The 15,662-nt window shown below is 41.7% G+C and overlaps 1 protein-coding gene and 1 long non-coding RNA gene across 3 annotated transcripts in view; both read left to right on the top strand.

Moving 5' to 3' along the window:
* Positions 1-2,741: 2,741 nt before the first annotated feature.
* LOC145434014 (uncharacterized) overlaps positions 2,742-15,662 on the top strand; it is a 39,158-nt gene continuing 26,237 nt past the window's right edge. The window contains exon 1 of the long non-coding RNA XR_013913253.1: positions 2,742-3,299. This is a non-coding gene — a long non-coding RNA (uncharacterized LOC145434014). The remainder of the gene's footprint in view (positions 3,300-15,662) is intronic.
* Positions 8,175-15,402, top strand: LOC145434012 (uncharacterized). 2 transcript variants are annotated; one of them, XM_080311287.1, is made up of 5 exons: positions 8,175-8,354; positions 10,014-10,072; positions 10,136-10,214; positions 11,875-12,026; positions 14,972-15,402. In XM_080311287.1, exons 1-5 carry the CDS (start codon positions 8,276-8,278, stop codon positions 15,050-15,052), a joined length of 450 nt encoding a protein of 149 aa, XP_080167413.1. In that variant the 5' UTR covers positions 8,175-8,275; the 3' UTR covers positions 15,053-15,402. The 2 variants fall into 2 exon arrangements, with proteins under 2 accessions (XP_080167413.1, XP_080167412.1); XM_080311286.1 differs by having other exon boundaries at positions 10,014-10,214.

Here is a 15,662-nt window from a genome sequence, read left to right as displayed (position 1 = left end):
GAATCGTTATTCTGACTATACGTTCATCTACAAACCTATCATATATGGCGGGCGTGGGCTGATATGGGAAAATGAAGTACTTTGCGGAACGCTTTCCTCAATCATAATACTATTCGCCTATTTCTCCACCTATACAAGGAACAAACCGTGTTTAATGTGAACTTCAAGTTGAAAACGTAGAGACCAAAAACAGTATTCAGTGAAATAATTAACGTAATGCACATGAATAGCTATTGAAGTCAAGATATATAAGCTGTTGAACTCTGACTGTGTGTCGGACGTAGAAAACGTAGTTTATATGGGCATCATATGGTCTTTAACTCGCTCTACCCTGTCCGTGCATTAGTCGAGCGTCTTCATAATTAATAATCCGTATTGCCGTAACCACTTTTCAGCGTTTCTGGATCATTGGCTGTGGACCTGTGGTACCCAACACAGTGACGTTGAAAATATACAAAATGTAGGCTACATAGGACATTGTTGGATGATATGTAACAAATATCACATAAATGTTTAACGATCGCGCTAATGCGATCGCAACCAGAATTTATTCCCTTAGCGACCTATATGTTTGAGTTGTGACAGAGAAGACATTCAACTATGGGTAGCGGTGATAAGAGTAATCAACGTTGCTACTCAAGTAGTACAAGTAGCGACTTCAAACTTGGTAGAAAGTCAGTATTATAGGCCTGTTTTGAATCGAAAACTGTTCAAGTAGAAGTAGAAGTATGCAGAAAATGCAACCAGTAGGCTATAGTGTGTGTCGATAAAATGTACTCGAACTTGAAGTGGAAGAATTTCCTTCGTCCTTTGACCCTCTATTACTACGGGTTAGAGCTGTCATTGAAAGGACACCGACGAGAGTTCATCGATGTGTTTTTCAGTCACTAAAGTCTTCACTGCCGCGTTGCCCCCTAGTTGACTCTGTATTCGGCTTCATCCAGCGATCGAAAACAAAACACGTCACAATGTTCACCGTACGTATTTAAATACCATGCCGCCCTGACCGAGTAACATTGAGTTGATGATGGCGGGGGCGAATGTATATCCGAGTCTTTCTAAAGTAAATTGGAGGGAGCTGACTTTGGCGACAATCGACAAGGCAAGCGCAATTGCTTGGTGCCGACAGCACGGACTGCTTGCGAAACAAATGCGATGCCCCGAATGCAATGGCGATATGGCGGAATACGAGCGGAGCACAAAAATCGGATTCCGTTGGCAATGTCGAGACCGCGACTGCAAAACGACATTGCAAATTGTGAAAAATAGTTTTTTCGAGGGGACCAGATTTCAACTTCAAACCACCATCGAATTGCTGTATTTATACTCGTATGAAATGGCGTCGTACTAGAGTGCCCGATGTCGCAGTTCTTTTCTATGTTGATCTTATCGAAGCCGTGCCCGATGTCGCAGTTCATTTCGATGTTGATCTTATTGAAGCCGCGGTCCTTTCTACTAGTTCTTTCCATTCCTTGTGAGTGCTTTCTTTCGTTGGTCTTTTTTGTCTCCGTAAGAGCGGCAACGGCGAGGGAAGAGGAGCCCACATAAACCTCCGACGGGAATCGAACCGGGTCCGCCAGATTGGTGGGCGCTTATCGTTACGACTACGCTATCTCCCCCTCCCCCAACCCTAATATTACTATCCACCAATCCTAACACTAATGTCCCCTCCGCCAACCCTAATATCCCCCTTTCCCCCACCCTAATACCCCCCACCCCAACCCTAATATCCCTATCCACCAATCCTAACACTAATATCCACCAATCCTAACACTAATATCCCCTCCGCCAACCCTAATATCCCCATCCACCAATCCTAACACTAATATCACCTCCGACAACCCTAATATCCCCCTTTCCCCCACCCTAAGACCCCCCACCCCAACCCTAACATTCGTCTTTCGAAAGGCACAAAAAAAAATATATTTTGACGTTTATAATTTTTTTTTCGTGTTCATGGAAAACATTCATCGGTGATCATGGTGAACACTTTTCGATGTCTGACTGCCATCGAAGAAGTGCCAAACATTCAATCAGAGCGCATGATTTGAGCGACCACCACGTCATGATAATTCAGTACTGTCACTATAGCTCATGATATTCGCAAAAGTGCAAACCAAACCAAGGTCTATACTTTATGACATTATACCATACACCGTACCTATGTTTAATATTAAGCATATATAAATAACCATGCACAGTTTTAGGTAATCCTCCAAAGGAAATGGTTGGCTGAGCCTCACTTCACCATGATTAATTCCTGAACGCAACTAAACCAAACCCACAGCTGTAGCTATATAAGCCGCCATTATCAGAGCGCTTTGTCAGCCAGTAATATATTTCGCGCCGAGACTTGTATTCGCGTGGGAGAAATGACCTCTCGTTTACACTCCGGATCAGGAGCCGGATTCGGCGCAGGATTTCAGCGATACAGTACAGCCGGACTGGATGCGGATTCTGAATTTGTTCCGACAGTGGGATTTTAGCAAGATGCTTATACTTATATTCTTAAATACTATATCATGATTTTGACAGAAGTTTTTCGAACGCAGAACTAGAAATTCTCCAGCCGGATTTTGCGGACTTTCAAATTGCCACCTAGAGCCGGATGGATTCGGATTCCAAAATTTGGGAATCAGATCATCTCCAGAGGATTTAGAATCCGGCTGCGTAATACCAATTAAATACACTAATACCCAAGCACCGAAAGCAGCGGATGGTGCGGAGCGCGATGATGTGGGCCAGACATGGGGTAATCGCGATTAGTAATCGTAATCGATTACGACGATTACAGCATTTTCAAGTAATCGTAATCGCAATCGATTACAATCGAAAAAATTCCGAAGTAATCGTAATCGTAATCGACTACTTTCCATATCTAATCGATTCCTTTGTGAAAGAACGGTTACTTTTTATTTGTACAAGGACTATGACATGAACTGAATATTCGAGAACAAGGAAGAGATGTTATACCAGTTACGTGATAGCACAAACGTCTGCTTTTCAAATGCCATTGCCCATTATTACGTCAGAGGTAGCCTATTAGCTTTGCTGGTCATTGCGTGCCACGGTAAATAGATATTCGATGTACGTACATTAGTGTGATTGTAAGAACAGCCGCTGTGCTGTTTATCAGCTTATCAACACGTCTCACACGCCATAGTACCCCGCAGCAGGATAATTAATCACCACTTTGCCTAGTTTAAAATAGTAACTTGTGCATTAATGCTTGGTTATGCTTAGTTAAACGCAGTTTGACCGTTGCTGATTGGCGAGCAGTAGGCCTATGTAGTACGTACGTTCACCGGAGAAAGATTTAAAATTTTGTACTCGTCAAATAAAACGAAGCATTAAACATCAACAACTACTGATACATATCATAACCGAGCCGTTTTTGCCGTTTCTCGTAACGGCAGCTTGCAGTACATAACTGTATTAAGTTCAAGGTAGAGTTTTATGTTCTCCGCATCTTATTCTCGTATGACTCTACTGCCGTCATAGCCATGGACTTATATATCATGTTAGCGTTGGATATACCTAGAATCAGAACCAAAACAACAATTCGTCCCCCAGTCCAAACGTTGGTCTTTGGCCCCCATTGGGTGGTATTTTCAAGTTGAAGACTGAATGTCGTCAATAAAATTGGTAATAGCATTATATTATTATTAATTTTTAATCCTCTCTCTGCCCCCGATAGTCAGATTTACGTCTGGTATCTTGTTATAATTACTTTAGTGTATGTTGTTAATTCAAGGCCTCCGGTCTGTTATATAACCAAAAGATATTGTTGTATCCCAAACGTAGCAGACTAAAAGAAAAAACTTTTGTGAGACGTACACACAAATTGTCATGTCTTTAATGTGCTGTGGGTGCCCGGGAGTGTCTTCTGCATTGTGGATTCAGATTGGAAGGACCAGACTATTAGTCACGACCACCCAGCGTGGCTATTGACAATGGGCACATACCCCAAGTTTCGGCCAAGGTCTCTCTTTAGTAGCACACTTCGTGAAGTCGCGTGTTGGTCGAAACTGCATGTCTTTTGGTGCGTCGTGGCACGGTATTGACTGGAACCTAAATGCCCATTACTATAAATTAGGGGTGCTTTTAGAACAAAATCAATTTAAAGCAAACATGTTTAAAAGAAGGCCCTTGTTTAAAGCATGTTTTTTATTGATTCTTTTTTAAGCAATGGCGTCACGAATGTGGATTGAGATTGACAATTGAAAATATAGGGGAAATATAGCTCATTTGACGAAATATCTTTAATATAATTGTTGAACCGACTATTTTGAGGGGTTCCAACCCTCCTATATCGATGTATGTCGGCTACATCGGGTGGCAATTGTCCGTAGGCTCATACAACATGTTTTTTCGAAAGCACTTACACAAATATGGCATAATTTTACAACTTGAAAAAACACAATTTTCAAGTTATTTAAATCTCTCAAAAATACTCTATGATTTATGTTGGTTTACGAAGTACTTTTGAGTCCCCTTCGAGCTCGCTCCCCGCCCTATTGGGAAATGTGGGATGGGCACTGGTCAGTCATGAACCTGGCAAGAATGCAAATCGTTGGGTGCGATAAATCGTCCACTATAAAAATGGGCAACATGTACATTATGACGTAACAAGCAAATGACGCATCTTTTTGAAGGAAGTTTGTTATCTCATTAGGCGTTTTCAGCGCAATCCATATATTGTGTTCCAATAAAAATTCAAACATGCAAAATAAATGTAATTGTGAGTAATCGTGATTACTTTTCCAATGTAATCGTAATCGTAATCGACTACTTCCCGATTTTGCTGTAATCGTAATCGTAATCGTAATCGCGTCATTCAGAAGTAATCGTAATCGCAATCGATTACATTCATGAAGTAATCACCCCATGTCTGATGTGGGCTAATATGATATTGAAGTTTAGCCTGCAAAATCGCAAGAACAGCGTGGCACTAGGTGGAACATTCGGTAGTGACACTATAGGCATAGTCGTTTACAGCACGTTTACTGCTGTAAACGACTATGCTATAGGTGACTAATTCGCCCTATAAGAGTAAAAATTCAATATAATCTACTTGACATTTATAAACGCCACTCTACCATAATAGGAAGCAATAATCGAATTCGATATTCCTCACAAATATATTTTCAGCATTCGACAAAATTTAGCCAAGAAAAAGTTGTGCTTCAGCACAAGGTATGCACAAGAAAAAGATGTATTGAAGTTGTGCTTTAGCACAAGGTATGCACAAGATATGATTTGGACATGACTGGACAGGAAAAATATATATTTAAGTGGTGCTTCAGCACAAGGTTTGCACAAAATATGATTTGAACATGACTGGACAAGAAAAAGATATATTTAAGTTGTACTTCAGCACAAGGTATGCACAAGATATGATTTGAACATGACTGGACAAGAAAAAGATATATTTAAGTTGTACTTCAGCACAAGGTATGCACAAGATATGATTTGAACATTAGCGGACAAGAAAAAGATATCCTGACAGGTTCAAAAGATATATGGTGTTTGCTGGGATTATGTCATGTATATCGCATTTTACGTGTGTGTATTTGAAAATGTATGACCCGACGATAATCACTACGAAATTGAATTACAAGCGCCGTGATCAAATATAACGTGCATTCTATACCTCATAAAATAGACAGATTGGATTGGCGATTGGAGGATCCACGTAGGTAGACTACGAGTAGTAAGAAGACTCTGGCAGTTATCGCAGTTGCTCTCTATCACAATACCATCAAATTACTCCTGCATGAACTGAACACTGCTTATTTCGCATTCGTTTCTATGATGATCTCCCGATCCTTTCGATACAGCGCGACTGCAGCAGAGATGCCACTGGGATATTTCGGAAAAACCCAGATGTGGAGGCGAAATAAACCCAGATCCTATATTTCACTCAAACGACACGAGATAGCTGTGAAAGTGGAGCCTGATAGTCGTCGAATACACTCATACAGTCATTGAAGCCTTTGATATTGAATTTACAACAGTTCATAAGCCACATTTTGCTTGGTTATCACTGCGAATCGCACAATAAACATGTAGTTTTCCTCTCGACACATCGCAATTAAACAATTGGGGCGCAGCGTGAATACCGGTGTGCACCGGTGTTCCGGTGTACCGGTACTAATTATATCATCGCGCTGCGCAAGTTCAATGCAATGCCATCCGTTCCCTATTTGTAAGGATGATTTCATGTATTTTCAGCGACCTGAACAGATTGAAAGTAGCTTTCGACTGATTAATCGTACGACCATCACTTTTATTTGGAATAATCACAGACCAATGCATAGTGGAAATAAATAGCTGCCAAATCATGAAATTTAGGGTTAGGGTTAGAATGTGCTGATAACCAATGCCTCTGATTAACTTGCTAGGGGTGTCCGACTAACTAACACTCTCTCTCTCTCTCTCTCTCTCTCTCTCTCTCTCTCTCTCTCTGAATGTCCCTGTTGGAACTATGAATATACTCAGATAACAATAGGATTATATTAGTCGGATCATCACCTGGTCTGTTCATGTTCCTGTGCATACCATACAGTTACATGATATTTATCGATATATGCCGAATTGTTACCAAGTTCACCAAGTGCCGAGTTCGCTACTGGCAATAGTCCTGTAGGAACATATATGCGTGTTACGATATATAACTTCATCTTCTAGCAGACGTGCTGGACTGGAAAGATAGAGATGAAAACAGGGCGAGTTGAACCAGTGTCCAAATACCAGGTCTAGTATCAGTTCAGTTCGGTTTATTAGCATTTTCTATCAGTTCAATGCACCACAAAAATTGCTTTTGGGAGAAGACGGCGATTATTTGTCGGTAAGTCTGCAAAGCAGAGGTAGCATAGCAGAGATGCGGTGCTTTGCTTAATTTTTTCTTCGGATGGTACCATCGCATAGCAGTGGACAATGTTGGACTGGAAATCATTGAACTGCACAATGTACCGCGTGCTCACTGCTCATGCTCATTGCTCACGCATCGTGTACTGTGTCTTTGAGATTCACTGTGTGCTGCCATATAAGCAATGTATTCGATATATTTAAGAGCATGGCGCTATTGTGTACCGATGCGATAACCTAAACACAAACAGCCGAAGTCCGTCAATACTCAATACTCAATAATGCCAGCGTATGCAGTATGTTGGTTTTTAACAGTTACGTCACACGAAACATTAATTTCGGATAGTTACGTCACACGGTTCCGGACGAATAGCCTGCACTGTGGCTGCGGGCTATTCGTCCGGTTCCGGACGAATAGCCACTGCCATAAGATATAGGAAATAGGAGATACTGGATATTTAAGGGAGAAAATGTCGGGTGGGTCTAGCTATATCGGGAAGTTGAATGGTAGAGGGGCAAAGTGAATGGTTCAAAGAGGAGCTTCAATTGGAAAGAAATCCTGGAAATATGTTAATTTTTCAATTTATGTTCACGATATAGATGCATTCTTTTGTTATTTCAGGCCTGCACTTACGTGTTCGCCTGCTGTGAAACTTATCTTTATATATTTCGAATGGGCATGGAGCGTCTTGCAAATATACTTCTGTGGGGCATAGGAACGTCCCGGGTATCTTCAAGGATTTATATATTTCTATTGGGTCATCTTCAAAGAGTGTGGATCAGCTGAGGCTATTCATTGCATTTAGATAAATCAGTGAGAACTGCGTCTAGTTTTTACATCAGTGACGAAATAATGACGACAGCGTCGTGTTGTCATGACAAAATCGTTCACGCGTGTCCGATCGAAGGCGAAAAAAATCTGGCAACGCTATCTCGGAAAACGACGTCTGGAAATCGATACTTAGCTGAGCAGAGAGAATTGGCGCGCACTCAACTATAGATAACTAAGGTAAACCTTAGTTTTTAGGTTTACCTTAGTTATCTATAACTCAACGCTGAGTACCAATCGATTTTTAGTTGAGTGGAGATTCGCATTTAAGCAGTACTTCGTTGAGGAGAAGAATTGGGCTCCACCCATATCCTCCTAAAGGAGGACGTATGGTAATGGTAACCCTACTTTATAAAGGCTACGGTATTATAGCGTGTTTATATAGCCCAGTGGTGTCAACTCGTTATAAATTATTTTTCCTCAATTTTTTTCCATGACACGCATCAATAGATTTATCGTCATGGTCTCGTGATTGACATCCGATGCCAAAATATCGGGAAATATTTACAACAGAATTTCAGTTTAGCTCGGTGAACGGTATTTATTTTAGTAGCTGAAAGAGTTATCGAGCTCCCTATGTCTGGCTATCCACAACAACCAGGCGGTTATCCAACTGCGCCACCGCATCCCAACCCGCAAGGCTATCCAACTCAAGGTGAGAAAAAGAATGCTTTTTTCGCATGTTTTTCAAATATATACCGGTATACTGTTTGGTTACCCTACGCCTACGGATGAAGTGACGCCTGTGATAGTATTGAACTTCAAGTATAAAGTCGCAGATAACGTTATTCTTTCGTTCCTTTTCTTGTCGTGATCAAAATTCATGTTTTTCTAGGTTTTACAGTGTATATGGTATTATTAAGCTAATGAGCTCGAAGTTATTGAGATTTGACTTTCTGAACACCGATGAAATTCGTTGAAATTTACTTGTTACCCTTACTTTGCATAAACAATGAAGCATCTATCTGCATTGGATTTCTGGTCGTGGTCATGTTGCATTGATGGACCACAACTGTGGAACAGCCCGAGTGGAATTAGTGGCAACGTCACGCACAACTTTCCGTTCAAGTACATTATTATTCTATGCTAGAAACCCTTCTGTCGCACGCAACTTATTGACAAAAACAACCACTTCTTCCAGTCCGGTTGAACAGTATCTCGACTTGACGACTATTAGACAGTTGTCAATCATGTCCACATCAAAGTAGAAATGCAAGAAGTTTCTACTTAATGATTACTAGTCAGCCGTCAAGATTAACGGATCGCGATGTAACATATAGGCCTCGCCAATCGACATGTGCCACATTCATTTTCATCACTAGTCCTTGAATCCGTTATTTCTTTTTATCCCACGTGCATGGCTCTTATTTGCAGGCTCGAGGCCAAAGTGGTCGTCTGATTGAAAGACTAGGCCTACTAGTTGCACACAATAGTGTGGTGTGTTAATTAATGCTGGGCAAAATCGAGTAGGCTACCTGAGTGATTCGATTCTGAATCACGCATTATGCTTCGAGTCGAGTATTGGAGTATCACTCATTATGACGTAATGGCAGTATGTAAGATGTCCGTGTTCAAATTTGTATGTTCTATGCATCCACGGAGAATATAATGCCTGTTCTCCATCACATTGAAGATACTTTGGTATTTTTCGTCCAAACCGATTTCATTGTGCTTTGTGACAATATTGTGGGTATTGATCATGACTTCAGAAATACGTCATTTTCAGTAACGCTAGTAGCTCGTACTATGTGTTTCGTATACGGCCAATCAAGGTTTCCATGTTCCACAGTGAAAAATAGTATCGGAACTAAAATTCTCGTTGAAAAATTAACTTACAGTGGTGTCGAGCGTATATTTTCAGTAGGCCTACTCTTTTACTACTCGACTCGAATCATTAGAATTAATACTCGATTGAGATTCAAGTACTCGAATCATTGTGCCCATCCCTACCTGTGAGGCAATGTTGAGCAAATGAGAAAAATACTTGTGGGTAGGTTCTTGACCCAAATTGGATTTGACAACCCTGTCTTAACCCGTTCATCTTTTTATGTCGGTATCTTTTGTTCAAGGGAGGCGTTTGATTGATAGACTATGCAAAATCGCTTTGACACGCTACTAGCATTACATTATACCAGTATTACGTTTCTTCTGGTGTTTTGTACTAACCCCAACCCCTGACCCGAAGTAGGCCTATATCCAGAGTCAGTCTTTTACATATAAAGGCCTATAGCCATGTACTTCTCTGCAAACTCGTGGTTTATATCATGCTTTGTAATCGACCGCACTAGTCATTACTCTGGTATCATTTTACCAGGTTACCCACCACCCCAAGGGTACCCACCACCGGGAGCTCCGGGATATGCTCCTCCACCAGGAGCCGGATATGCACCCCCACCTGCGCCGGGGGCCTATCCGCACCCTGGTGGTCCTCCACCACCTGGCGCTTACCCAACAGGACACGTACCCCCTCCACAGCATGGGTACCCTCACGGAGGACATCATGGTGCACATCATGGTATGTGTCGTCAATTGTTTTCTTTTTTCATTGCTATAGTTTTCAGCATTATGCCAATCGGTGATGATGCTATTTTCTGTATTGAAATTTAGTCATTGAACCTCTGTCTAGTTTTATGGTGTGAAATTATAACAGAAATTTAGACCGACTAAGAATGTAGTGCATTCCCATTTTCTTTATTGATCATGCTAGTATTAATTGCCCACTAGGGTGGTCCCACGTGAAGGCAATTATTACTGGTTCCAAATGATTTCTTAGCTTGTTTGATTGTGTCTGTATAGAGAAATGATGTATCAACTATCAGCATCACATCCATCAGATTTGCAATGTGATTAATGCGTGTTCATTTTTAATGGAAAACCATGAGCTCAATGTTTATATCAACTTTGGTCATTGCCACATTCTGCTCAGTTATTGCAGTCTGCTGTGCGCCGTGGAGATTCAGTTGATCTAGTCACTTCTATCATTTTATTTCTTTTGGAGATCGTTTTGTGAGTAGGACATCATGGTATTGCTAATGCAGGTTCGAGTCATCACTCAACTGCTGGAACTGGATGTAAGAAGAAGCCACACACAGATAAATTGTTGAAATTCGATTCTAATATAGAGCAGTGATTCTTGAAATGGGGGGCGCGGCCTCCTTGGTGTGACCTGGAAGATTCTAACGGGGAAGCAAAGCTTTCTTAAATTGGGAATGAGCTTGAAGCTGTGCTGAAACTTGGAAGTGGTTAAAAATGGCAATAATTGATTTTTATCGTCACCATTGTGTCGTATCATCCATGTGCACTAGCACTGATGCTTGATTTTGACTGATTCCTGATCTCAGACCAACCAGAAAACATGAGTTGAAAGTAACGGCCGAATAATATCCATTCGCCAGAGGCTATCCGTCCTTTGGCAGGAAGTCTTGCAAAATTCAATGTTTCCTTGTGATTATGATAGGCTTTTATTCCGATGCACGACTACGTCGTACCCAACGCCTTGTGAATCTAAGTCACAAAGCTTTGCATCCAAGCTGTCAACAACATCAACTTAGCCTCGTCTAGTATCCTCAATTGGGACGCACTTGGTAGAATGTCACTCTTATAGAAGCGGCACATATGAAGGCAGACCAAAAGTAATGGGCGACTCTCTTAACGGACGACTCTCTTAACGAATACCATATGAAAGTGGCACTCAAGTTCACTATGGGATGTTCAAACCTAGCACGAAACCTGCGTTGGCCGAATGCATATCCAAATTCAGGCAAAGGTGCTTGTTATCAAGTACAGAGTCCTGGTTGGCTTGTCAAATCAGTTATGCAGCTCTCTATCGTGAGACGTTTGCAAACAGCTTTGTTGTTTGCTTTATTGCGTGTTTTTTGGTGATAATGGTAGTGTAGGGCGCAAAATTTTCAACTATCATTAAAGGGGCGTGTCTCAAAATTATCTAGGAAGTACTGAGTGGACGGTGTCATGCATACGCTAATTTGGTGTTTTTGTTGATTGGCCAAAGATCAAAAGTGTTAAATTACCTTGAAATTAACTTAGTTACCGTACCTCACCTCTCTCAAGACATCGATATATTCTGCATTTTACCAAATCCCCGTGACTGTGTCAGAAGTCACGGCTCAGTTTAGCAAATGAGTTTCACAAAGAAATGACTGTTCCTTTGAATTAAGGAGGCTATGCAATGGCGGCTGGCGCTATGGCTGGAGGCGCAATGGCGTATGGCGCCCACCACAAGCATCACAAACACCAGAAGCACCATAAGCATGGAAAGAAGCATTCTAGCTCGTCTTCATCAAGCTCGAGCAGCAGCGACGATGAATACGTAAGTTTTGATAAGCTTACATCAGCTCGAGAAGCATAGAAAGTTAGGAAATGAGTTCGTTATGACTGACAAGAAGGCGTGGTCGGCAGTGAGGAAAGCAGTTTTTGCGCCATTTTTGACGTCACAAAGAGACCGTACCGCACTCGGCATATAAACAATGATATCACTACTATCATTTTCATTATTCCACCTACTTCTCCATGTGCTTCAACTTCACTTATATATATACCGTAATACTTTTACTGGGCTAGTTCAGGATATTCAAATTGAGAGTAGTGTGAACATGTCGATGGGATAGGTTTTGAATTCCTCATTCTTTAAACTTTTGTTCATTCTCATACCATCATTTAAATTGGGTCAGCAGCTACTTTTGCGGCTTTTTGTCTGTCGGGAAGTATATTCAGGGTTGTAATGACTCGAGTCATGACTCGACTCGAGTCACGATTTTCGGATGACTCGAGTCATTTTCTCAAAATACGGAAATGACTCGACTCGAGTCAATCTGTGTATTGACTCGATTTGGACTTGAGTCATCGCACATTACTCGAACCAAGTCATATGACTCGAGACTCAGACGGCCAAGACCTACATTTCATTGTAATTTCACAGAATAGTCAAGTTACTACACTGTTGGGATTTCGTCTATCAGTACTGGTAATTGAAAATGCGACCATAAACTACTAAAAGTGAGGAAAATTAGTAAATTATAAATGCGAACCGTTGGATAACACCAAACTGAGTTATAAAAAGTGGGCTTAACAAGACTTTAACTGGAAACTGAGCAGTCAACACAATGACTTGGACTCTGACTCGAGTCATAATACCATGACTCGGACTCGACCCTCTGTTCGGTGACTTGGACTCGGACTTGACTAGGTGGTGAATTCAAAATGACTCGACTTGACTCAAGTCAAAACTATAAAATTCAGATTGACTTGTGACTCGGAGCCTTGTGATTTGGTTACAACCCTGAGTATATTATACCGCTGGGTGAGTGCCTGCATCTGGTTGAGGCCGATAATCGCAATAAGAATCGTTTGTAGTGCAGCTACATCATCTAAAGTACTTTAGATTTATCAATATGTGACGGCCCATGCGCGTCGCATCAATTTATCCGTCTGCAGAAATAAGATGACGTTATATGTGCTGTACATGTCGTAAGAGCAACATCCGCTAACCTGCTAAGTTATCATCCGTATACAATTATACATATACGCGTACGACGGACGTGCTTGCATCGCCTTGCTGCGATTGGAATCTTCCGTGTAAAGCTAAGCACAAGGCCTGGTTGGATCCGAATTTTCCCCGAGTAATGCCTGAAGACACTGCCGGAATTATCCGAGCGAATTTGAATATGTTAGCCTCGTTAGCAATGTTCCCTCTAATTTTTGACGAGTCTGCGCACACTCATCAACTCACTGCGCAGACCCTTGGAAAACAGTGCGTAACGACGAAAATAAAGGTCATCACTTCGGATTTTTCGTGCGCAAGTTGGATTTTCTGCGCCCAGAGACCGTGTCAGCACTGCGCATTTGCGCACGCGCGCAGCTTCGAGGGAACATTGCTCGTTAGCAGCTGCTGAATGACCATTTTTCGTTGCTGAGAGTGTTTTAAAACGACCAGACGTCGTCGGGCTATCTGCGGGACTTCGGTCACGTGATTGGTTGCGCATAGCAACGATCGATTGCTCAACAAGCCACGCTCATCTTCTGCTGTGGTTCTGGTAATGTTCTCATTATAAATGTTCGTTTTAGAGTTGTAAATGTAATGCACGCTTGAGTCGTCACTACCTTAGATGTGTCAGTCGAGCCTCGTGATTACTAGTGGAATTATACTTAAGCTCCTGCTGCAATCAACATCTACTTGAACTACAATGAAATGACCTACACCAGGTGAATTTCGTGTCTTGCTGTCAGGCGCTGCATTACGACTATGCGGCGTCATTGCGTTAAGTATTTCTGCGAAAGAATATAATGCCAGTTGAATATTATTTTGTAATTTTTGACCATGCCAATCTCATTGCACTTTAGACAGTGCTTTGGGTTGATCCAGGTTTCACAGATACATCATTTCCACTAACGTCCGCGGTTTACAGCCTTTCACTGTGAAGATAGTATGGAAGCTGTAATGAGCGTTGAATAATTAACTAACTCTGCAGGAGCGTGTAGTTTCAGTGCTTGTAAATATCGACTTCCACTGCTCGAGTCGAATCATTAGAAATAACAGTTGTTGTGGATTCGAGTATTCTATCGGGGTTAATCTGTGGCCGGCAACCAGCCCTTCTGATCACGGGCGTTGCTGCCAGCCGGAGTATGCGAGAACGAAGTTTGAACGAGTGCAGTAAATCTTCCTCCACGGATCAAAATGTTAATTTCTGTGGCGCCACTGCTGCAATTACGTCACAATTTGTCGGTCGTTAACAGACTATCTTGATTGGGTTTCAAAGCTTTGTGACTGAAAAAGGAATTGTATCATTAGCGCCGTGAAGTAGGTGTAGGCGACTGACCTGGCGCAGCATATTCTCACTTTGTGACGGTGTTGTGTGCTCGGATTTGAATCCATAAAACATTCAATTGTACTGGTCACGCTACAGAGTAACCGCTAATGATGGCGATTGTCTAATATAGCAAATATTAGCTCGGACCACGCCAGTACAAGTATAAAGCGAGTGAGTAGATATATGCCGAGACACGAGTGAGGTGACGCTCTACGGACAATGCGCATGTACAGCCGATTCCTTCTATTCTCGCGTGCTGACTCGTGTAACGTTAACAAGATATCACAATCTTGCAAAAACCTGCTTGCACACGACCCCGTATTACGAATACGGCCCTTTTAGTGTCACGGTTTTTTTTAAATTTCTGCAAGCGTTTGGCGATGACTTTATCAACGAGTCACTCGTTTCCGTGGAAGCCATAGTATACGTAATAATTGATCTTGTTCAGAAACATCTCCCGAAACATGAGCGTAAGAGGATGAAGAAAATGAAGAAGCAGATGAAGAAGGGTCACAAAATGTATTATTAGACAAAGTTCTAATTCTGAGCCTTGATCTGGTACGAGTTTACCTTTCCCACTTATCTACCAGCCTGTATAGTAAGGTGCCGATGTTGCGTAGTTGGTATTGTCGAATAATACACACGATTTTAATTCTCTGATTTCCATATGTTGTATTTGCGGCCGGCTCATCATGCTCGTTCAATGCCACGACTGCGAACAACTCGTGCAAAATTTATTTACGGTTCCTAGACGTGTCCTTCGCGTTTCTCGCCTGAATTACGTAGTCTATTGCAGTATATATATTGTATAGCCATGCACTTTTGTCAATGAGTAACGAGTAATTTGTTGAAAAAAAAAACACTTGAATGTAGAAAATGCGTCAACTGTCTTCTGTCGGTATTCGTCCAATGCATGCATCACCCAGCTTGATTTTCTCCAGCGCTAAGCTGAGAGCCCCTACGGAATGGCTCGTGTCAGTATTTGATGACTGATTTACGCAGAGGTGGTCAAGGAAGTCCGCAATGCTACTCAAGTAGAGCAGAAATAACAACTATTGGCTCACACGTTAGCTTGCAATCTTCCGATTTCGGTCCGCAGGCATAGGAATATCTCAAGACCTTCCATGTTATGTTCAGTA

This window comes from Botryllus schlosseri, chromosome 2 (assembly GCF_051294905.1).
Source record: "Botryllus schlosseri isolate E-star chromosome 2, Bs_hap1, whole genome shotgun sequence".
In the NCBI taxonomy this organism is placed as follows: Eukaryota; Metazoa; Chordata; class Ascidiacea; order Stolidobranchia; family Styelidae; genus Botryllus; species Botryllus schlosseri.
This window is presented reverse-complemented; position numbering and strand designations above follow the sequence as displayed.